Source organism: Dicentrarchus labrax, unplaced genomic scaffold (genome assembly GCF_905237075.1).
Source record: "Dicentrarchus labrax unplaced genomic scaffold, dlabrax2021, whole genome shotgun sequence".
NCBI lineage: Eukaryota > Metazoa > Chordata > Actinopteri > Moronidae > Dicentrarchus > Dicentrarchus labrax.
This window is the reverse complement of record NW_026136704.1, coordinates 3,626,293-3,650,738: the sequence shown is the minus strand read 5'-3', so window position 1 is coordinate 3,650,738 and position 24,446 is coordinate 3,626,293. Positions and strand designations below refer to the sequence as shown.

General features: G+C 39.9%; 3 protein-coding genes across 10 annotated transcripts in view; 2 read left to right on the top strand and 1 right to left on the bottom strand.

The window, feature by feature from the left end:
• The window catches only part of LOC127362358 (gap junction delta-2 protein-like), a 678,509-nt gene that overhangs the window by 77,142 nt on the left and 576,921 nt on the right, over positions 1-24,446 (top strand).
• LOC127362369 (uncharacterized) overlaps positions 12,382-24,446 on the top strand; it is a 384,160-nt gene continuing 372,095 nt past the window's right edge. For both annotated transcript variants that reach the window (XR_007884435.1, XM_051398031.1), the window contains exon 1: positions 12,382-12,990. Coding sequence is in view for 1 of the 2 variants with exons in the window: in XM_051398031.1 (XP_051253991.1) it covers positions 12,439-12,990 (552 nt within the window). In the remaining variant the exon portion in view is untranslated. The remainder of the gene's footprint in view (positions 12,991-24,446) is intronic.
• msi2b (musashi RNA-binding protein 2b) overlaps positions 13,350-24,446 on the bottom strand; it is a 295,771-nt gene continuing 284,674 nt past the window's right edge. For 4 of the 8 annotated variants that reach the window (XM_051397988.1, XM_051397992.1, XM_051397990.1 and 1 more), the window contains 2 exons: positions 22,377-22,453; positions 13,350-18,926 (listed from right to left, as the gene is read on the bottom strand). In XM_051397988.1, the coding sequence (XP_051253948.1) occupies positions 22,412-22,453 (42 nt within the window). In that variant the 3' untranslated portion in view covers positions 13,350-18,926; positions 22,377-22,411. The remainder of the gene's footprint in view (positions 18,927-22,376; positions 22,454-24,446) is intronic. The other 4 variants (XM_051397987.1, XM_051397991.1, XM_051397989.1 and 1 more) reach the window with 1 other exon arrangement.

Sequence of the window (24,446 nt, the reverse complement as noted above, 5' to 3'; positions counted from 1 at the left end):
GACATATTACAACAATTTGGAAAATGATCTGGCTATAGACTAAACCTCTCAAAAAGTTAATTTTTCCTATTAATCAACTGGCAATTTCCATTAATTATAGCAATCTTCCCTTTAAATTGAAGCCCCAGTCCTTCACTTATATGGGCATAAGGGTTACACGACAATACAAAGACCTATATGACTGCAATTTTAAACTGTTGCTAGAGCGCACCAATCAAGATTTCCAAAGATGGTCTGCACTCCCTGTTACACTGGCAGGCCGAGTAAACACGGTAAAGATGATAATCTTGCCTCTATTCTTATATCTATTTCAGATGATCCCTATCATATTAACCAAGTCTTGGTTCAATGAGTTGAATAGTAATATTACCTCCTTCATTTGGAACAACTCCACCCAACAAATTAAAAGTGCTTACCTGGAGATGCCTAAGGAAGCAGGAGGACTTTTTTGTTTTATTACTGGTCAGCTAACATCTCCAAACTGAATTACTGGATTTCTACCTACGAAAACAAAGAAGGACCAACATGGGCCTCTATGGAACTTAATTTCAATTCTCCACTCTCATCCATATCTATCCTGAGTGGCTCCTTACCTGTCAGCGTAAGTCTTCAAGGTTTGAGCCCAGTTGTCAAAAACACTCCAATTCCAATTCAGGAAACATTTTCATTTCAGTCAGGCAGTTTCTTTGCTCCCGCTAGCAAACAATCATTTGTTTCCTCCATCCCAGATTGACACTGCCTTCCAAGTATGGCATAAAAATGGTTTAATATTTTTTGGTGACCTCTTTGTCGAAGGCCCATTTGCTTCATTTAATAAACTACAAAAAGATCACAACCTTCCCAACAATCACATTTCAGATACTTACAGGAATGTAGTTTTGCTAAGAAACACTTCCCATTTCCCTCCTTACCACCTAAAAAGGCAACTGATATCATACTGGACCTGGACCCTACGATGAAAAGAAGGGTGTCTAAAATCTACAAAACAGCACTGGGCATTAGCCCCCCTCAGTGGGATAATACCAGACTGGCATGGGAAGAGGACCTGGGTATTACATTGTGTGACGAGACATGGAGATGTAGTTTAAAACGTATACACACCACCTCTTTATGTATAAGACATGGCCTTATTCAATTTAAAATTTTGCATCGTTTGCACTATTAGCCAGAAACTGGCCAAAATATATCCTGTCACCAATCCTGTGTGTCCAAGGTGTGGCCACAGTCCAACTAAATTAGGTTACATGTTCTGGTCTTGTAATTCACTTAATAACTTCTGGGTTAGGGTCTTTGAAGCGGTCTCCTCCATTTGTGACAGAACAGTGAATCCCGATCCAACAGTTGCTATTTTCGGGGTATTCCCATCACAAGAACAATTTACTGTTCCCCAGGCAAACGTTGTAGCATTTATTACACTTCTAGCCCGGAAACAAATTCTTTTACACTGGAAGTCTGTGAAACCTCCCTTGTTTAGACACTGGGTCAAAGAGGTACTCTCTGTGATCCCATTAGAGAAGTTGAGATATAATCGGAATAATCTACGTGACAGATATACTAAAACCTGGGCCCCCTTTATAGAATTTGTTGATAATGTATCCCTCACATGATGTAATTCTCCTTTGCATATCGATGTACTGTCAACTGGATCTATTGATGTATAAGGATATATGTGGTATAATGTTGCATGATATTCCCATTCTGAGCAGTGTAAAGTGATGTACAGGAACTGTGTGTAACTATATTTTGTGTACCTACCTCTATTTGTTTTTTTTTTGTTTTCTTTTTGTTTATTTGCTTTGTTGTTTGAGCCTTGGTAGATGGGATGGGATGGGTTTGTAATACATTGTATCTTGGTCGTTTTTTGTTTTGTAAATTGAAAATCTATAAATAAAGTACTCCCGGAAAAAAAAGGAAGTGGACTATATCTCAACATTGGTATGTCCAATTGACCCCAACCTTGGGTCCATAGTTCCCCATGTCTGCATTAGGCATCGTGCACAATTTCAGGCCATCGCCTGAATTCACAGGGCACATGTAGACTGTTGCCTGAAGCTCCCATACCAAAAATCGTGTTTGTCGTGTTTGTACCGTCCCCTACAGTATTTCAAAAAAGCAGCCCCGGCGCCATGTTTCACCATTATGTATGAAACTAGGTAGGCACGTGTAACCTGGCAAGACCTACAGAAAAGCCTCTTGTACCCATACCCCCAAGCCCACGGGAAGTCGGCCATTTTCATTTTCACTTTCGGCGAACTTTTCGCATTGTATTTGAACGTACTCCTCATAGGGGACTTATGGCATCTACTTTAAATTTGGACGGTACAGTGAAAAAACATTGCTGATTAAAATTTGTGCTATTTGTGCATGTACATTGAAGGGTCGAAGTCAGCCTTTTTAAATTTTTTGTCATTTTCTGCAATTTGTCATGTTTTATTTGAACTAACTCCTCCTATGGAATATATCGGATCAATTTCAAAATTGGGCAGTACGATCAAAACAAACTGTAATTGATGAAAAGTTGCGCTATTTGTGACGTCAAACTGCATGCCAGTGACGACTTGTCAAATTCAGCCGATTCGCCATAAAATAGTACTCATAACTTCAGTGTGCAATGTCCAATCTCCAATAAACTTCATATATTCTGTAACAGTCTCACCCTGGACACGTCCTCATAACTTCAGCGTACATGGTCCAATCTCAATGAAACTTCACATGTCTGATAAGAGTCCCGCCCTGAACATGTCTACATGACAATATGCACGTGTTACGACGGCACGTGATGCGGACGCAGCATGCCCCGAGTTGTGTGGAGTGCAAGGTCCCGCCCAATGCTGCTTGCAGCTTTAATAGTTTCTTTGTTTTACGTATATCTCCTAGAAGATTGACTAGATACAGCTGAAATTCTGACAGCGGTCCCTTAGGACGATGACCTCTTATGAAGCTTAACAATTTGGGTGGAAAACATTCCATCGAATGGTGTGCCCGTGGTGTGGGGTCCAATTTCAATGATTTGCCATGAAAAAGGAAGTTGACATAACTTCAGTGTACATGATCCGATCTCAACGAAACTTCAAATGTTTGATAAGAGTACCGCCCTGAACACGTCTACATGACAATATTCAGGTATAGTCATAGTGCCAATTACTGGCAACAGGAATTAAGTGCTGCGTGGCAATTTTGATCTGATTTACGTTACATTTTCATGTTGCGGTCTGCACGTGTTACGCTGGCACGTGGCGCGGCTAAAGCACACCACGAGTTGCATGGAGTGTTAGGGCCCGTTCATCACTGCTTGCAGCTTTAATTGATGTTTGAATTTGTCAAAATGTTATACTGAGCATGACATTGAGAGTACATGTATATGGGCATATATTATAATCTGTCTTGTTAGGGGTTAAAGATAAGAGGAAATGTGTGATACACAGTTCAGATACTAGTTAATAATATGACAAAAGCACACTTGTTTCATCTTATTGATTCAATAACTGACTCATTGTTTTTCCCAGAATGATATGCAACAAATCATGTCAAATCTTTGTAATATTTTTATAACCAACCAGATATATTCATAGCTTACAGGCTCCTTTGTCCAGTAACATTTGTGGGGAAAGGGGAGTTTACAGGTCTCTAATATCCAATAGGAGCAAATAGCCTACCACATGCATTCTAACAGATTAGGCTACAGATAAATGAGGTAATGAGATAAATGATGGTTAGGTTAGCATTTCTGACAAATCAGTAAGCATTCTATCTTTTTGCATATGGATCTGTGTCTGTCCCTTTCTCTTTTTAGGTAAGAGCCTGCCAAGTCAGAATTGTTGATCAGTCGCTGGTGTTAAAGTCAGTTTTGTTTTTTCTCAAGTGTTAAAGTGATCAGATTTGTGACTCAGGTCCACCCCTCTGATAAATACAGTCCAGAGTCTCATTCCATCATGAGAGGGGCAGAAATGATTGTGTTCAGAACTACAGATGATCGTAATTTTGGCGGAGTAATGGCAGCTTTTAGTTTCTTTTGCCTCTACACTCAGCAGACCCACTGTCGTCCTTCAAGCACCATTGCAACGCTACGCTATAAAATCCTCAGACATATAATGGAAGGTAAAGTCACAGCTTTTGTCTATGTTTGTCATGCAACTGTTGCCACAGAACTAGCACACAGGGCTCTCCAAGGGCTTTTTATCTCCTAAAGGGCCAAAGTAAATAGAGAAAAATGCCAATCGCACACAAGTGGAATAAAAAAAGAGTTATGTCACATCTCCCTTCCCCTCACCACCATCTCCATCTGGCTTTAGTCTGCGGTTGGTGTCTGACCTGAGGTTGTCAGGGATAATCTGATCTGCCTGTGGTTTAGGAAAGGAACAAAAGGAGCCAGAACACACTGCAAGGTCTGATAGGCTGCTGAAGGCTGGGCTGTCTCTTTACAAAGGCTGTTGCCATGACAATGATGAATGGCAGTTGTCTTGTATGACAGGGAGTCATGGGTGGACTGATAAAAGCTGAGGTGTCTGATGGATGATGGACAGTCTCCTGTTTAGATATATTCTGTATGCTGTGTGGCCTGTGTCTCTGTGTCTGTGCTTTATGACAAGAAACCTCAGTATTATTTAATGCTCTTGACTGGTAATGATTGCAACACTGAATCAAATGATTATTTGGTAGTAGTAGTATTAATTGGTAGTCCCAAGACAATTTGAGTTTGAGACCTCTGCTCTAGGAGGTTTGAGCTGTCTGGCTGCACCAGCTAGGCCATTCACATGAATTGAATTGAATTGAATTGAATTGAATGAGAAATACTTTTGGCTGTCAATCAACAAGAATAGGATGCAGACCTTACCAAAAACCCAAATCAGTCGTCACTCCACTTGTTCCCCAGCTCATTCGGATCCACTCCAGTCCTTCTCTCGTGACAGCAGCCATTAATGGAGCCTCATGTTTCCTTCAGTTCATTTAGGTTAACAAATAGACAGGGCTTTCAGTGGTCATAAAACTAGAAAGGCACAAGTACACTATAATAAAAATGTTTCATTTAGATTTAGTACAATAAAGCTCTTATTTTTCTTCTTTCTATGATTTCTTCATTTATAGTTCCCAAGTGTCTTCAGAGGGAAAGTTAGAAGCATTGAGGAAATATTTGAATGAGGAAATAACAGTGGAGGATTGAAACATGGTTTGTGAAGATGCACAGAAATCTGTATATACACGTCTAATACTATTGCAATATGATTGGTAATGCATATATATGTAACACCAGTAAAATTACACCACTTTGGTACACACCCTCTTGATCCTAAGATTTACATTTAGAATTTGTACCCTTTAAAATTAAAACTAAAGAAGAGGGAATATACACTTGCAGATATGTGTATCTTGAAAGCCAAACAGCCTATTGCTTTTTACTGGAATAAAACAAATGGGCCAAGTATCAAAGAATGGGTTAATGAAATGGTATTCGAGAAGATAACTTGCATATTGAGAAATAGACCAAATTGGATGAAACCTGGAAAGCCTTTATTTCCTTCCTCAGAAGTGCAAGCGTAAACGGTAAGCGACTCAATTTGAATGAGATGGCGGCTTAATTGACATCAGAATTTTCAAGTTGCGTGTTGGTACTTTATTCTGATCATTTTAGTACTTCACTCACATAATCTGCAGGGAGATAACAAATACGCTGAACCCCAAGTATAAGACCCCATAGGGAGCGTGTCTAACCAACTTCTTGATCTCTGCTGGCAAGTTGAAAAGAACAACTTAATATATTAACTACAGAATGTATGTGAAAGGCAGGCACAGCAGATGGACAGACAAGCTTAACCCAGGTCCACTACCTGACAGTGACACTGAATTACATCAGGCAGAGTAGGATCATAGTGAAAAACAAAAGCAATATAAGAAACACAGACAGGAAACTGACAGCACCCTGGATGAGTTCAGTGAAAGAGTTCTGGCAGCTGCCGTAGACAATGCAAGCAACATGGACGCATTTAGAGTAAAATAGACAATAAAGCAGGGTATGCTTTAGGGCTTGGCTACCTTTATAACATTGCATCTGCGACATGGTTTGGCTCTGTGATCAGTGCTTTTCAAATTCCAGTGTTGGCGTTTTCAGAGCATGTTTCCTGCCCGATGTTTACTTGTGTATTTTGTCATAAGGATACAAAACAGTCCACTTTAAATCTCCTGTGACTGACTTCTATGGCGTTTCTGTGTTTGACACCAATGCAAATGTGATCTGCTCTGTACTGCTTTATGCAAGTGGGTCGCAGCTTCGATCAAAAAAAGCCCAGGCGAGTATTCTAACCCGGAGCAGAGAGACACTTTGCTTTGGGATACGCTGCAGCGCTTTTAGAGGAATTTCGATCATTGCCTAGGGCATGTGGTGGAGCCGGAACGCATCATGGCCGTGCCTGATGGAATTTGGGGGTTATCAGGGATTCTGGGTGAATTACTAAAGTCAACCCTCTGTGTCTCAAATGGCATTCAAATTAAAGATTGATAGGGATACCCTCTGGGAAAGGTTGGTGAAAGGGTGAATGTGGCACTTAGTGTAAAAGCGCTTTGAGTGGTCGAAAGACTAGAAAGGCGCTATACAATTACAGGTCCATTTACCATTTACCATTAAAGCCACACGTCCAAGCATCAAGCCTCCAGTTGGCTTCTCCCCTCAGTCAGTTTCCTGCATGATCATTCCTTCAACCCGAAACCCTGTTTGCCCATGGTGAAGACCTGCATCAGCTGCCTTAGGCTGCCACTGCTTGACATGTGGATTTCAGGGAGAGCATAGGTAACATGCAGTGGTAAAGAATAACTGGGGAAGATTATGCATTATGCAATTCCTGGAGGGACTGAGTATTCCAGTGGTTCCGAACCTTTTTCCTTAAGGGACTCTCTTTTCTATCATTGATTAAACTGCCGACCTCTGAGTAAATTACATATTTCATGGATATTGTATATTATATTCAATGCATAACAATAGCAGTACACAAACAACTAATACGCTCTAAATAGTGAACACAGTAACTGCAGGATGTTTGTGTAAAACAAGCGAGTTGGATAAACTTTGAGCAGATTATTTCCTGTGAATATTGATCAGAGATGAGTTTTTACTACTATTTTTAGGAACTTTTTATACAATTCTCTGTAATGTGTTTTTTATTTATTTTTTAACAATCATACATACCTTTTTGACCAAGTCTTTAACTATGACCTTGTGCCTCGTGTATTGTAATGGAGGGAGCTACAGCATGTTTTTTGGACTGAAATTGCAGGAGAATGTGATAATTGTAAAAACAGCTGCAACTTGTTCCAGTGAAAATAATAAAACACCGTTTGGACGGGGTAAATGAGATGTTCGCGTTGTCCATGTCTACATGGTGTCTCTCATCTCCACAACTAAAAACAAGAAAGTGAGTTGCGATGCTGAAAAATGTGCACAGGAAACGACAAAATTTGTAGAAAAGTACTGGTGTGACATTGGTTGTCAGACTGCAACTTTGGAATGTCACTGCCACTTAAACTTAACAAATATTAAAATGTTTTTCCCAAGACACAGAACTCAGGACCACAGATCTCACCTCTTCTGTGAGTAAGAATGTTTTGTACTTGCAAAGCTTCAGCAGTCTTTGGAGAGCTCACTCCTGCACTGGCTGATTAGGACCCATAATTAGTGTGCTTTGTTAATATCAGATAGAGTGAGGTGTTAACACCAGGCTGATTAGAGTGTATGTAACAAGATGATTGGGATGCCTCACAGGCCAAAGAGAAATATTCCTTAGTAAATTCTCCACCATGCAGAGAGAGAGAGAGAGGTAAGAGTTTATGGGGAGGAGGGTGGGTATAGAGGGGCTGGATGTAATTACTCCAGCATGCAGGCCCACAGGGTAAGGTCTGCCGCAGACAGCCAGGTCTTGCAATCAACTGACGGAGACTGCTGCAGCAAGGTGCTTGAGAAAGGGGTTGATTAAAATATTTCAGGGCTGTGTTCTCAGATGCTGTCTATCCTAGATAAACAGCATCTGGGATATTATCTACTTCTTTATGTAAAGGGAAAGAAGGAGAAATGGGGAGGGGAAATCACTTACAGACCATTATGTCAGTGTATACAGATTATACTAGTTCCCTCATTAACATACTGGTGAAAACAAAACAATTGTGTATTCTTAATGAAATAATACACTATACACAGCTGTAAATATTAATACACAATGCTTTCGTGCACTGTAGGTACACTTATTATGGCTACTGGCATTGCTGTTAGCTTGTAAACAATTGTAAATACAAAATGTTTTAATGAACTTATCAAACATATTTGTCATGAAATAATTGCTAATATATGACCTTTAACATTTCTAATGTCAAGTCAATCAACAGCATTGTGTCTGTGATGCTTTAGAGTGGATGTAAGCAGATTAGTTTGAGAGCATGCATTACCTGTCTGCCTTCCTTTTCTGCAGGTAAAGTGACTAAACAGGAAGTGACATGAAATGAACAGACAAACAATGTATTTGTATAATATATATTTACAAATGAGTATGTTAAACAATAAACTAGTTATTCACCATCATTTCCAACTAAAATTAAATATTTAAAAAGGAAATTTGATGGCCTTAAAGGCAACACAAACCTGTTCACCAGAAAGAGCTCAGAGCAAGGCCAAAGGCTGACTGAAGGAGGATTGGGACACTAAGAGCTCTGGTTGTATTTGAGCCTTCATACACATCCACAAATTAAGCATAGCGTTAGTTCAGGCAGGCCACGAAGTCAGACTCGGCTCTCAATTCCAGCTATATCATTCAGGGCGCCTTATTTAAGCTGCTTTAGCCTACCTATCTTTGCTGCTTCCTCTACAAGCCGTTTTGCAACCCACCTCCACCCCAGCTCCTCCTTTTTATGTTGTATCTAATTAGTCAATGTCATTTTCTGATTGCCATTGATGCTTGCTCTGTTCTGTACCCTGGGGGGTCTCTGCTGCCGCTCTCCTTGTCTTAAACTTTTCCATGTAGGCACGTGGAAGGGCAAGGAGGTCCCAGAACAGAGCCATACTGCCAAATGTAATATTCTGCTTTGGAATAAAAGTTATTATAACAAAAGTGGTCCTGACTGAACTATAGGACTGAAGCAGTGTGCTTTAAATGTACACTGGAGAGCACAGGGCCTCGCCAAATGAGTTCCCAAGAGACCTCCCTGCACCTGCAGTCATTTTTCAACCTTTTTTAATTGGTTCTCCTCAGTCACCTGATGCCCCGCGTGAACAGCCCACTCCTATTCCCCGCTCGTCAGATAGCAATGGTTTGTCACACCCCACAGCGTCTCATATTGACTCACAAGGTACCCTTTAGTGACTGTGTGAAACGCACTGGGCTGCCAGAAGGCCTTGTTTAATGTTTAATAACGTTGTCAAATACTGCAGTTTGGTAAGTGGCCCTCCGCTTCAAAATGAGACGCTGCCGGTAGCCTTTCCCTCTAGCATAATTTCTGGATGCCATCAAAGTCAAGTGATGTGTATAAAGAGCAAGAATATACACAAGTGGTGGGGTGGAAACCAAAGAGACTGCTGTTCGTGTCCTGTGTGGAACCAAAAGATGGAATTTCTTTTTAAGCCCACATGCAACGGAAATCAGAGAGCTATTTGCCTCTGCACATTTATGTATTTTCTGTAACAGCTGTAAAACCCATTAGCTAACAGGACCTCCCAGTGAGCAGTGCGGCCAGTCCAGGACTGAATGCAGCATCTAATGCTGACAGAGGACAGTCTGACAAAAGGGAATAAAGAACAGAGGTGTTTTTTGCCAGGTTTGGCTCCTGCCCCCCTGGGGTTAAGTCAGCTAACATTGGATGAGCTAACTAGCTAACAGCATCTAACTTTACTGTTGGTGACAGTTAGCTTCTTTGAGCAACAAGTCAATCTAGAAAACTCCACAAATCACCTCGGTTTGGTTGCACGCTAACGACAGCTACATTAGCAGTTAGCAGAGTTGAATCAGAGCAGCACGGATGACATCATAGGGGAAAACCAGACTATATTACCTCCATAGAATATGATCCAGTACCCAAATCACTTGTTATCCATTCCTGTTCAGCTCCCAGACCGTGGTCGGAAGGCACAGGGAAGATTTAGTTTTCTGCTGAAGTTGATGCTAACTTTGGGGCTAACCCCCTTCACTTTCTCTTCACCAGTTGGCAAACAACACATGGATTTTGATATGACAATACAAATAAATGAGTGTGTAAATGTTTTTGCATACATTGTTAAATAGGGGTCCAACAACAACATTAAAACAACATTTTTCATTTCACCTGGACTTTAAATAACTTTGACTTACTTTACATACTCAAGTTACATCAGGTACGTTACATACATAGATAGTTACCATGGCGCCGCCGCAAGTGGCAGCCCTTTCAGCAGCTCCGAGTGTGCAGTGATCTTTTTTGACTTTTTTGTTATTTTTATTGATGTTTGTTTTTGCTTTTTTATATTCACATTTGTGCCTTGTCAACTCTGTTCAACTTCTATCTGATAGATATGGATATTTATTTACCGAAACCAACTTCTCACACTGAAGACAAAGTCCTGGGCCGGTGTGATTTCCCAGTTACCTGATGAGGTTAGGAGACCCTATCATGGCAACAGAGCCGGCGCAAAGCTAAAGGCCAAGCGACTGGCGAAGAAGTGGCGATATAAACCCTCTGTACCATCGGTGACCATGGGTAATGTGAACTCACTACCGAATAAGATCGACGAACTGGCTGCGCTGGTGAAAAACGTTAAAATCTACAGGGAGAGCAGTTTGCTGTGATTCACTGAAACGTGGCTAACGGCTATCGTCCCGGACGTTAACGTTGAGCTACCCGGCTTCAGCACTGTCAGGTCGGACAGAGACACTAATGCCTGTGGGAAGCAGAAAGGAGGCGGACTAGCTGTATACGTGAACACAAGGTGGTGTAACCCTGGGCATGTCAACATCAAGATTTCCATTTGCAACAGGGACATTGAACTGCTTGCCGTAGGGTTGCAACCCTTCTACTTGCCCAGAGAGTTTGGACACGCCATTGTTGTTATTGTTTACATCCCACCACGTGCTGACGCAGTAGTCACATGTGACGTCATCCACTCCGCTGTAGCAGAACTACAAACACAGCACCCCGAGGCTCTGGTGTTAATCTCTGGGGACTTTAATCACGTGACTCTGGACACAACACTACCTGCTTTCTTCCAGTAGTGGACTGTTACACCAGGGGAAAAAGGACTATTGACCTACTGTATGCAAACGTTAAGGACGCATACAGTGCCACCCCTCTGCCTGCACTGGGGAAAGCTGATCACAACCTGATTCTGCTTCAGCCTCACTACAAACCAAGAGTGAGGAGACAACCCACAACAATGCGCTCATTCAGGAAGTGGTCTTTTGAAGCAGAGCAGGCTCTAAGAGACTGCTGTGGTAGTACGGACTGGGATGTATTGCAGGGTTCGCACTGTGAGGACACCGATGAGGCTGTTGACTGGACTGTATGTATGGATGTTGTTGTATTGTAAGAACTGTGCGCTGCTATGCAAACAACAAGCCCTGGATTACAAGTCATGTCAAGGGCCTTCTTAACCAGAAGAAGAGGTCCTTTAAAGACGGAGATCAGCAGGAGCTTAGACGTGTTAAGAGGAAATTCAGAGTCCAGCTCAGGGAAGCGAAGGAGCAGTACAAAAGGAAGCTGGAGCAGAAACTGCAGAACAACAGCATGAAGGAGGTGTGGGATGGGATGAAGACCATCACCGGCTGCAGCTCAAAGCTGACCCACATGGAGGGAGATACGGAGAGGGCAAACCTGATGAACCAGTTCTTCAGTAGGTTCGACCACCCCATCCCGTTAACACCTCAGGTCACCATACCCCCTTCTGCTGCTGTCTCTCTCTCGCTCCCCTCAGGAGCCACAGAGGAGCTGGTTGTCACACCCACTATTACAGCAGCCCAGGTGTGTGGAGAGCTGAGTAGGCTTCGTCCCAGCAAAGCAGCAGGTCCAGATGGAGTATCCCCTCGACTTCTGAAGGCCGGTGCGTTGGAGCTGGGACTCCCCCTACAGCACATCTTCAACCTGGGCTTGGAACAGGGGAGGGTCCCTAGACAGTGGAAGACATCCTGCATCATCCCAATCCCAAAGAGACCACACCCTGGTGAGCTAAATGACTTCAGACCGGTCGCCCTGACATCACATGTGATGAAGACCATGGAACGGCTGCTGCTACACCAGCCACAGGTCTGCCACGCCCTTGACCCACTGCAGTTTGCCTACCAGGAGAAGGTGGGAGTAGAGGATGCCATTGTGTACCTCCTGCACAGATCCCTTTCTCACCTGGATAGGGGAAACGGTGCTGTGAGAATTACATTTCTGCACTTTTCCAGCGCCTTCAATACCATCCAGCCTCAACTTCTGCAATACAAACAAGCAGACATGGGAGTAGACTCACATCTGGTGGCATGGATAATGGACTACCTAACAGACAGACCCCAGTATGTGCGACTGAGGGAATGCAGGTCTGACACTGTGGTCAGAAGCACAGGAGCGCTGCAAGGGACAGTGCTCTCTCTGGTCCTGTTCATCCTGTACACGTTGGACTTCAAATATAACTCAGAGTCCTGTCACGTGCAAAAGTTTGCAGACGACACGGCTATTGTGGGCTGTATCAGGTGTGACCAAGAGGAGGAGTACAGGAAACTCAGCCAGGACTTTGTCACATGGTGTGACTCCAACCACCTGCACCTCAACACCACCAAGACCAAGGAGATGGTGGTGGACCTCAGAAGGCCCAGGGCTCACCCGGAACCTGTGACCATCAACAGTGACCATGTGGAGTTGATACAGACTTACAAATACCTGGGAGTACACCTGGATGATAGGCTGGACTGGACTGCCAACACAGACGCCCTGTGCAGAAGAGGTCAGAGCCGATTATACTTCCTCAGAAGGCTGGCGTCCTTCAACATCTGCAAAAAACTGCTGCAGGTGTTCTATCAGACTGTTGTGGTGAGTGCCCTCTTCTATGCAGTAGTGTGAAAATATTCTGTGCAGACTCCAGATTGAACTTCACGTTCCATCAACATTGTCGATTAAGGAGGACATTCACATCTGACGCTAGGACAACCATCTTTGAACAGAAACAGGGGTTGCTGTAAAGCTTGTGTTAAAATGATTTTGTCAAATGGGAATATCTAACATAAAGACGGGTTTTGTTTTATGGCAACCATAATGTTTCAAGATGAACCTGCTAATGAGTGACGTTTTGTGAGCATTTTAATGAGTTTTATGAATATGAACAGGTTTTATGTGTCTGTTGGTCTCATGTTCAGCAGTAAAACCATTAGTTGTGCTGGTTGATAACAGTTTTATTTCATGTTTTTTAAACAAACACATTGATTTCTGGACCAGAGTAGAGGATGGATACCTTTCACAAACATCTTTTATTATCATTATTTGAAAATACAAATATAAAATTATACTTTCAACATCTTGGATGTGAGAGACCCCCATCCACTTTTTTTCTTTTTTTTTCTCCTTTTTTTTTTCTTTTTTTCTACAACGGGGCTTGAGCAAGCCATACAAGAAGACCTGAAAGATGCTTTCAGACAGTCAGTCCATTCAGTCAGCTCTCATGGTAAAAAGTCATTAACAAGTTTTAACATTAAAAAATGGGCAAGTGGTAGGAATGGGCAAGGCAATCAGAGACCTCCAGATGGAGGACAAGCTTCTACTGCTAGATGATAAGACATGAATGACTGAACCACCTCTAAAAACATGAAACCTTCAAAGTCAGAGGAAATTGTGCCACTGCTGGTAACGCTCCAAATGAAATTATTATTATACTTAAGTGTAATTTCATCTGCTTTATGGGAAAAAGTTAGCATTTCCCCATAAAGCTATATGTTTGTGTGTATATACCTACACAGGCTTAAACCATTGATCTGTGTGTACATGACCTAACAGTGGGCATGAGCTGTGTTACAGTGTCAAGATGTGCTGTTGGCCATTACCTAGCACTTGCCTCAAGATTCAAGTTTAAGTGGATCAGTAGTACACTCACAATACATATTCCAACACCTTCAGATCACGTTTGTTTTGCTTTTTTTAGCCAACTATTATCCAATGATGAACTCATCTAACAAGATGTGTAACATTCATTAGCTGTAAACTGCTGTCAGTATTAAAGTAAAGTACAGCAACAACAGAGCCATGCTACCTTAAAGTGCGAGCGGTAAGATCAAATAAAAGCCTGAATCTGAAGCAATGAAGGTTTACTGTATAAGAATATGGAACTGGATCAGCTACTCTAAAGAGGAAACAGCTCATACTTTTATAATACTTGATTCTCAAGTTGACCAAGGCAGGTTGATATTAACACAGTTTGTATAACCTGCTGTGACCATGGGGCATGCATATATATGGATATACTGTATAACAGTACAATAAACTCCCTCACCAATGTCCATAAAGACACAGTACTTTAGTACTGAGAAAGCCTTATATCTGATAAATCACAGATCTAAAATGACCTATTCTATAGAAGCATACATGTTTTTGCACACACATACACACACACACAAACTGGGTTTCCTGTCCTGTAAAGTACTAGTAGAATTGCATTTTTGTTATTATTTAAGCAAGACTCCACTTCACTTCACAGACCATTTACAGATATTAAAGGGATTAAGAATTGGGAAAAGCCTGGTAGTTTATGTTTTGCATATACTGTGAGAGAAAAGTACCCAGAGAAGCGCCCTCAGCCACACACACAGGTAGAACATGCAGACTCCACACAGAAAGGCCCCAGATGGCCAGCAGGTTTGAACCAGAGCTACAGCTATACACCTGTGGTGCTTTCAAGACAAAAGTGTACTTTGTATATGGGCTTAATAAAATTAATTTGACTTAACTTGACCACCCTAATCTGGCATTATGTATTCCACAAATTATGGTGGCCCCGAGCGCTCAACACACTGCAACTTGACCTCTTAAAAGGTGAAACTACAGTGGCCCTATCTAGAGCCAGTGTTTGGTTTGTCCTTTACTGTAGCAACATTGCAGTTCAACATGGCAGACTCCATGGAAGGTGACCCTTTTTTTTGGCTGTGTTCATCACTCTTTAGTGTCCCCTGGACACATTGTTGTCTGTGCTACCTGTGGTGTTTCTGCATTTGGTTGTGTGTTCTTTCTGTGCAGTGATTTTTCCAAATGATCTGCGTGTTGTCAAATTGTTTTTTTTTTTTTTTTTTTTTACTTCCAATGTTGAATACCCAAAGGCAATGTGTTTTTTTTTAAGTATTTGCTTTCCTTTTGTCTATTATCATGTTTTTTCTTCAGGTGCAGCTTATTGAGCTCTCAGGGCCAAAAAGCATTATTTGTCACTGGCATATGAACATAATTTGTAGGCCGCACTGTGTTTACTGTTTCAGTCACTACCCCTTCTATTCAGACCACCACAGTTATCTGCACACTGCTGTGAGTCCAGGAAAGAGTGTTATTGCAAGTCTGTACAGCTGTGTAAGTATTTTGGCAAGTATGAGTAGTGCTTTGAACTGCAGTAAACTGGATAACAAGCTTTTGTGATTGGCATTCTAATGATGTTGATGATTGATTAAAGTATGAGCTGTTTCCACAATTCAAGAGCAAATAAATCAATCATTTAGGTTGAGTTTAAACTAAAATAGTAAAAGTACTGAAGTAAAAACAAACAGTATTCAAAAAGTAGTACCATCGGCCACTGGGATATTTAAGAATACAAATATCAAAACATACAGCTCAGATTAATGTATAGCCATTGTTATTACTGTCATTATCATTAATCTGTTATGACTATATAAAAATATGTTCTTTAACTCAAATTATATCCTGACAAATCAAAGTGTTTTGCATATCTAGCATTAGCATTTAAGGTAGTATGGCAAACCCCCTTTTTTTTATAACATTCAAGGGTGGGGATCCAATTAATGCCTTGTTTACAAGAACAACTTACAGCAAATCTTCCGTCAAATGTTTTCAATAAGAGCTTTGGTTCACATGAGAGCAGCACAGAACAGAAAATGGACAGGAAAATAAAAATACAAGTGAAACCCATGTCAGCTTTTTTTTTCCCCAGATGGAAAAATGAGAAGGTTCTATCCTTACTGGTCCTAGATCTAATGAGTACAAGCTAATAGTATCTACTGTGACTAACATCTATTACTAGTTACTAGGAGAAAGAGTGAGAGGAGAGACAAAGGTAGTGACAGTTTTAAAGGTTAACAAATCTGTGTATAGACCACTACACTGGTATCAAAGACAGCACTCATATATAAGGTCATTTCTTTTGTATACATTACTGAAATACATTAATGATCAACTAAAGATCATTGTAGGGGATGACTGGGAATGGAGAGAGAACTGGATGGCTATACAGTACATAATTATTATTGGTAGTTATATAGATATTATTCATATAATCATTAACAACCACAAAAATATTGATACAAATCCTTCTTAGAAATGTAAATCATCATACAAGGGAACATACATGTTTCTCTTTTTAATTAACGACATATACATTTTATTTTTTTATTTTTTGGATTATTACTTACTCCCCATTTTAGAAACAGTCCAGCTTTCAGCTTCCTGTGGTTTGTAAAAGTAATTTCTAAAATATCTGTATTATTAGCACAGAGAGGAAGAAAACAGCATATACATTTATCAATTTATAAACCATTTCAAACTTTAAAGAAAGACTGACTCTTTAGTTATAGCAAATTCCTATTACATGAAATTATAAATAACATCCTTTACATTTTTTTTAGAGTTGTTCCGATACCAGGAAATTCCTCCAATACTGCCTAAAATGTGCTTGGGTATTGGCAAGTACGCATCTGTGCACCAATCTGATACCACGTAATTTATTATTGCAATGTATGTTGCAATATAATTGCCTAATCATTTTTAGGCTTTTACAATGATTGGTCATATTTGCAAAAACGTTGCAGTGATCAGACAAAATTGCAATTTGAATTTGCATTAATTGTTGTGATTGCAACTTCCTGGAGTGACTGTTGAGTCTCATTCCCAGGTGACTCAACAATCAACCGACCCAAACCATCAGTACTGGACAACCTGGGAATGAGACTCAACAATCAACTATATTTCTTGGCTCTGATTGGTTGTTTTTGTTCAGCCGCGGTAGATTCTTGCAAATGCCATTAGGACAGTGTCTGTTTCGTGTACTACTGTCAGGATATAGTAAAAGTTTGAGCAAATATGACAAAAAGTTATTTTTTATAAAAGTTACCTACCTACTACTGTGCTTAGTAGTATATGTTTAAACGTTAAAAAATAAAAAAATATTATAATTTAAGCACATGTATCGGATCGGTACTCAGCCGATACGCAATGTTTAGGTATCGTAACCAAAGGAAAAAATGGTATCGGAACATCTCTACATTTGATGTAATGCTTGTATGAAAATCTGTTTGTACGCAGTGATGGCAGCTCAACCAGTGGTGTGCAGGCAACCGTCAAAATTTAAAAACAGTAAATAAAGGTCCTGACATTTGTCCTGACCAAAAGAATGAGTTATAAATAAAAGTCCACTGCAAAGAGCCAACTAATGTGCAAATGAAATCCACTTTCAGCCTTACCTCGAATAACAGTGCAACAACCTCACTCTGTCAGGCAGACATAATGTGACATTCATACAAGTTCTCTGGTTATCGTTACAAAACACACAGGACTGAGGTAATAAGCAACACTCAACTGCTGCACTCCTTCCTCCTGGGAAAGAAACGCAATTTGCAAAAAAATATTCTTGAAATATTGCCTTTTGTGTGACACCAGACAGGTAAAGACAGTTATATCAAACAAACATCGTCTTTGTGAAATGTGAGGATACAACACGGTTCGTCTAGTATTCCCAAAACTATCAAGTGTGCTTTGGATTGGTTTCTTTTCATGCTACTGAGCTCCAGAGTCGCAGTGACGTAGAAGAATGAGAGTGCAGATCCACGACGCCAACCTTGTGTCGTCTTTTTCTAATTGTGCACACTATAGCTCACTGTGTAGACAAATATGCTGGTATCAAATTAGCCACAGTTGGAAAGCAAAAGAGCACATACACAGCTAACCAACAGCACAGGATCTGTCATGGTATTCCTCAGGCACTGAGGAATATTGTCCCTCTCTAAAGCACTATATGCAATGACTGGAACACAATTTACAGTAATACATTTCTTCTTAAATCTGACATAGAATTAAAAGCACAACTTTTTCTATCATTTTCTCCAGACAACAAAACATTTATAAAACAGGACTGTGAAAATATTGTAGTCCTCTTATTGCCAAAAATGGGTACGTTTAGTGACCACATTGCTAGAACCGAAGCTACTGGGTGTTATTGGTTTGTCTTGTGTTGTTTAGATACATGAACCAGTACCGTGTCCACTGAGCCACAGTGGTTTGTATGTGCAAACTGACAATATTTCAATCGCTCGAAGATAAAAAAAGACGTGTCCACAGTGTCTCCGCAGACATGCACGCAAAAAGAGGTGTAGTGAAACGTACATTGCTTTTTTTTTAAGTGAGGATCAAAAGAAACAAACTTAATAATCAGAACTAAATACTTTTAAAAATGTTTCATTATTGATTAAGCCCAGGACAAAAAAAAGTCACAATCCAAGAAAAGCAATTTAAAATTAAATCATCAAAATTCAAATATAAACCAGCAAATCTCTACACATGGATACTAGCCTACAGTACAGTCAGAGGGATCTCCATAGCAGGTCGGGCTTTATACCACTGCTGTACTGACTGACGTCGTTTTTTTCTGTGATGATTTTCTACTTTTGTTTTCCAGCTGTTCTTCATCTGGTGCCACCTCCGCTCTGGCTCACGTGGATGCTGTAGTGGTTAGTGCTGGATGGCATCACCTGTACACAAAAGCAGTATTGAAAGTCCGGCCTGACTTCTCCACAGCCTCCTGAAATATTCTGCTGGCAGCACAGACACACAGCCGAGAGCTTCAACCGCATTTTACTTTCCTCTACAGAACATTCATTGGGTCTCTGTGGATTTAACACACAACAACTCAAGGTATCTGTAGGTTTCATAGAGCCACACTGGGCTCACTTTAAGACCAGATAATGTCTGTTTTTATTGATTGCCCACAGTGGTTCTCAAATGTATTTCATTAATGAACCCCCTCTGAACCATTGTTTTAGCCCATTACCCCCTGAACATTGCAAAACATTTTTGGTAGAAAATAATTCAATTCAATTTAATTCAATTCAATTCAATTCAATTTTATTTGTATAGCGCCAATTCATAACAGAAGTTATCTCAGGACACTTTTCAAATAGAGCAGGTCTAGACCGAACTCTTTATAACATTGATATGATATGATGTCATAATATGCAAATTAGATGGGAAAATTTACTCCCTAGATAAACTTTAGGTCATTCTCAATATTTGTCTCATTTACACTTTGTCTCTATCTCAAACCACTTTCAAGCCAGAGCCTTTATAAAGAGGTAAACATTGAAGCTGCATTGAAATGCATCTTTTTGATAAGTTGCACTTGAAGTTTAATGAGAAACATGAGCTTGTGCTTCAGTGAGGGTCTTCGTTTGAGTTTTATAAAAAGTTTGCTTTTAGGGACTTAAAAAAATTATTAAAAAAATACAGATTACAATCATATATGCTTGATAGGCTTCTGTTTTCTTTTTTTTTACAAATACAGTGTTGTCTCTACATTGTTTTATTAGATCTTTGGTTGTTTACCTTTAAGGATGAGGTCTTCACTGTGTCCCTATCTTGTAAGATTTTTTTAGAATAACATCTTAAATAATAATTTGGTTGTTTTAACTTTCCTAACGCAGGATGAGCCTGTTTATCAGAGAGTGAATATAGCTTTCCTCACAGAAATGAATGAAATGCTGAGATATAGGCCTACTGTGTATTTTAAAAAGAACATTTCTTACACCCCTGAAAATCAAGAAGGCCTCGCCATGCCTTGTGAAGCTTTGGTGACCTCTAGTGGGTTCCAGGACCCCAAGGTTGGCAACCAGTGTCCTACAGCTGGCCCATGACCTTACATTTGCTAAACATCTTTACTCACTTAAATAAAGATTAATTATGTTTTTCTTTGGAGACTACTGGAATTTTAGTAAAAAGACTATAATGATGTGTTAAGAAATAAGTCAATGGAAAGATGTAAGTATACAAAAACAGAAAAATTTACTCTAGGTAATGTGAATAATGTGAATTTAAACTATGTTTTTATGTTACAACTTCAACGAGCTTTTGCTGCACTATGACTCCACTCAAACTATATAGCAAGAGAAGAAAAGGGAGAGGGGTCAGAGAGGACAGTAACAGAAAGAGTACTGGTTCCTTCTCTGGGGACCTTGAATATCCACGGAACATTCCACATCTGGCCGATTTTGAGACATCTTATAGACCTAGAGCAGTGTTGGAGAGTCAACCAAGTGAATCACTATAAGGAAAATATTCCTTTTTGTGAAATTACATAATTTGCTTTACTATCTGCCAAAATACCACTGGATGTTAAAAAAAATCTGACAATATCTTTGATTTTATATTTGGTGATACATGGTGAAACATTTCCTCTGATCTTTTACAGACCCACAGATACCCTGTTATGTCCTATCAGGGTGACATTTAAAACAACTGATCAGACTGAGACATTAAAATATCGAGCATGCCATAAACCTTCTGTCAGCTAGATGTAACAGCTCTTTTAATGTCCACCTCAACCATAATCCAACACAATGTTACCACAGTTTTATTTGCAGTGCAACCTGGATGTATGGTTGGCAACTATCAGCAATTAAATGAGAATTTGTTTTGTTTTCATGCTTGAAAGTAAACTGAACATTGACAATACTCTTCGCACAAAGCTTCATAGGAGTTGCAAATGTATGATTCCATGAGCTGGATACATGCCTGGAGGGGCAGGAGCAACCTTCGGTATGACATTCCTGTATCTAGCATGCAAACGTGCTCCTTATACAGCTGTCTGAACTTTCCACGATTATTGGTTTTTATTGGTGGAGCTCATTTAATTATTGTTTAAATTATTGCTCTTAACTTTTGATCCCTTGCAAGGTTTGATTAAGACATGAAATCAGGTGATTACACTGATCTTCCTTTTAAACTATAAGTTACATAACATATGCTTATTAAAATGTCTATAAACACTAGAGCTATGTCCTATATGTAGTTGAGTAGTGTACATCGATTATCCCAAATATTTCCAACAATGTTTAAACTCAGAGAAATCTGACAGGTCGTCTGTCTATGGCGTCATATCCCCTTTGTGCGTGCGTCAGCATTGTGGTTGTCTGCCAGAAGCTGTCATACATTGACTTTTTATCCAGTTTGAAGCCACATTTTTATTAAATAATAATTTTAATTATTTGATAGGGACAGCCAAAGTCAGACAGGAAAGGGGGGTAGAGAGAGAGGGGATGACATGCAGCAAAGGGCCACAGGTTGGATTCGAACCCTGGGCCACTGCAGCAAGGACTCAGTCTCAGTACATGGGTCGCCAGCTCTACCGACGGAGCTAACCGGGTCCTTCAAACTTTGCCTTTTGATCCTTGCTTAGGGATCAAATTAGACAAGCACAACTTACTTCCTGTAGGTTTTACTTCAGAGTTCACAAATAAAGTTAAAGCTTAGAGGCTGCCGGGAGCATTCCATTCAGTATGAGTGTGTCAAATCAAGTCTGTTTTAATTTAATATTTCACTATTTTATTTATTCATCAAAATAAGTTCAAATTCAAGAACACATTTTGACATGTTGCATAACTCAAATACAAGTAGGACAAGTGTGAGGGCCTCATAAAGTCCAGGTTTGGGACCAGATGGAGTTCCAGCACAGAATCAGTGCTAGGCACAGTCAATTAATGTTATGTATGAGCCTCAATTAAAAACACAATTTAAAAGCTCCTTTTGACATGCAAAAAGGAAGGAACTGAACCATAGGGATGAATAATACTACCCTCCTCCCTTCCATTTGGAATTCCAAACTAACTGTCAGAGAAAGCAACAGTGTGTAAAGTAAAGCATGCATGTATGCATATATGAATCACACCATGGTTGGTTAATACTGCAGTTCCAATGAAAGGATGCCTCAGTATTAGTTTACAACTTTTCAAAGGGCTTGCCATTCATACTACACAGCCGTGCTGGCACAAACCCTGTGAATAGCTGTGACATTTTATTTTGACGGACAGCGTCCACAATAAATATAGAAGCCGAAATGAAAGGGAAAATAAGATGTGTAAAAGGGATACAAGAACAATACATGTCAGTATGGGCAGATAGGGTTGTGATATAGAAACAGCGAATAATACCTCAAATGAGATGGCAACCAGTCACCTCTTAGCTTTCAATGGTATCCGTTTGTAAAAGCTGTCGCAATCAATGGACCCTAAAATGTACAATTAGTAACTGTGTCAGTATACATTTCTTGGAAAAAAGGCAAAAGGCAGGGAACTACTGAGTGTTGTTTATTCAGAAGATGTGATGCCAGCATGAATGGATATTCATCTCTTACTTTAACAGATGACAGACAGGGTGTGTATAAAGGTTAATTTGAACTATTACCCACAATCTATACCAAATGTATTCTACTTTACCTTCTACCATCTACTTTGCATAAGAACTATTTACAAACAACAACAAACTTATTATTATTGTTTCTATTTCCTTCTTTTTGTCTAGCAACTTTCAATAAATTATTTCTGATTGTCCAAACATTTATACTAAAAAATGTGTTTACTGTTAAGACAATTCATAGTGGACAGTTGGTCAGTTGCCGTCCGCTTCAAAATATGACGCTCTAGGCAGGGTTCAAGTTATGAGCTCCCATGAAAGCTGTAAAATCCTACATCTGTGGGGTCCCACTTATTACCACAACCATTATTTTCATGACAAATTATTCAATTCAATTCAATAAAATTTTATTTGTATAGCGCCAATTCATAACAGAAGTTATCTCAGGACACTTTTCAAATGGAGCAGGTCTAGACCGAACTCCTTATAACATTTACAGAGACCCAACAGTACCACCATGAGCAAGCACTTGGCGATGGGGGCAAGGAAAAACTGCCTGTTAAGAGGCAGAAACCTAGGACAGATCCTTTGGCTCTAGGTTGTTGGTCGTCTGCCTCGACCAGTTGGGGTGAGAGATAGAGAGAGAGAGAGAGAGGAGAGAGAGAGAGAGAGAGAGAGACAGAGACAGACAAACAGACAGACAGACAGTTGCACAGCAACAACAGTTGCAACAAATTATGCGTTTTTCAATGTAAGCAGTATTATTGTCTGCAACGTTAACTACTACTCTATTAGAATCTGTATTGACTGTTTATTGGAATTAACAACATGTAAAACAATGCATTCTGCAACATAGCACACTTTCATATGATACCAAAAAGTGCAGAAATGCTTCTCCCTTTGAGTGAAGGGTCTCGGTTGGCATATATTAAAACTTTGTTGTAGTACCGTAGGGATGTTTCTGGATGTTGCAATCTCCTTGATACAATTGTTTCAAGTAGTAAACTGCTTGCATGGCTCAAACAAACACAGGGCCTAATCCAGGAGAGCGCTGTTTGTGTCCTGTGTGCAGGTACATAACGTAACTTATTAACTTACAGACTGTTCCTAAACCTAGTAGTTTTGGGGCCTAAACCTAACCAAACTGTGACCATTTCACAGCATTAAAGCTGCAGTAAGTAATTTTTATAAAACATATTTTTTGTTGTATTTGCTAAGACAAGTTGAATATTTATTGTTGCTAACTTGACCGGAGCGGAGCCTGTCCAGAAATTATGAAAGGGGATACCTAGAGCGTCATATTTTGAAGCTAAGGGGCAGTATTTGACGAGTGATTTTGACAACCCAATTTAGGAACCAGTTTTTCTTTTGGCTTCAGTCTAACTGCTTTTTATTTTAAAGTAAAATAATATAACATAAAAATTTCCAATATTTGTAGGGCTTTACAAGCAACACTTAAAATGCATGTTTTTGAATGTTTTAATGCTTGTTGTACTTGCATTCAACTTGTGCTTACAGTTACACCTTCGTATAACCTCCACCATGTTGTCAAGCCTTGACAGCAAGAAATTTGTCACACAGATCTTTCAAAAACATTGATCTCCAATCTCTGTATCATTTGCAGACATGTCTGTTTTTTTGGGTTCTATAATTTACATTGGAAATTTCTCTACTCAGAGCTTAGGATCACATTCATGCTAACATGTATTAATCAAATAATAAAAAATCACATGATGCAAATCAGTAATTATGCACAGATGTACAGAAGTGTGTTGCATTCACCAGAGGGGGAGTAAAACTTTGAAAAACTTTTCTTAATTGTGATTTCCATATATCATAATAACCCATTTGCAAGTCAAATACATTTT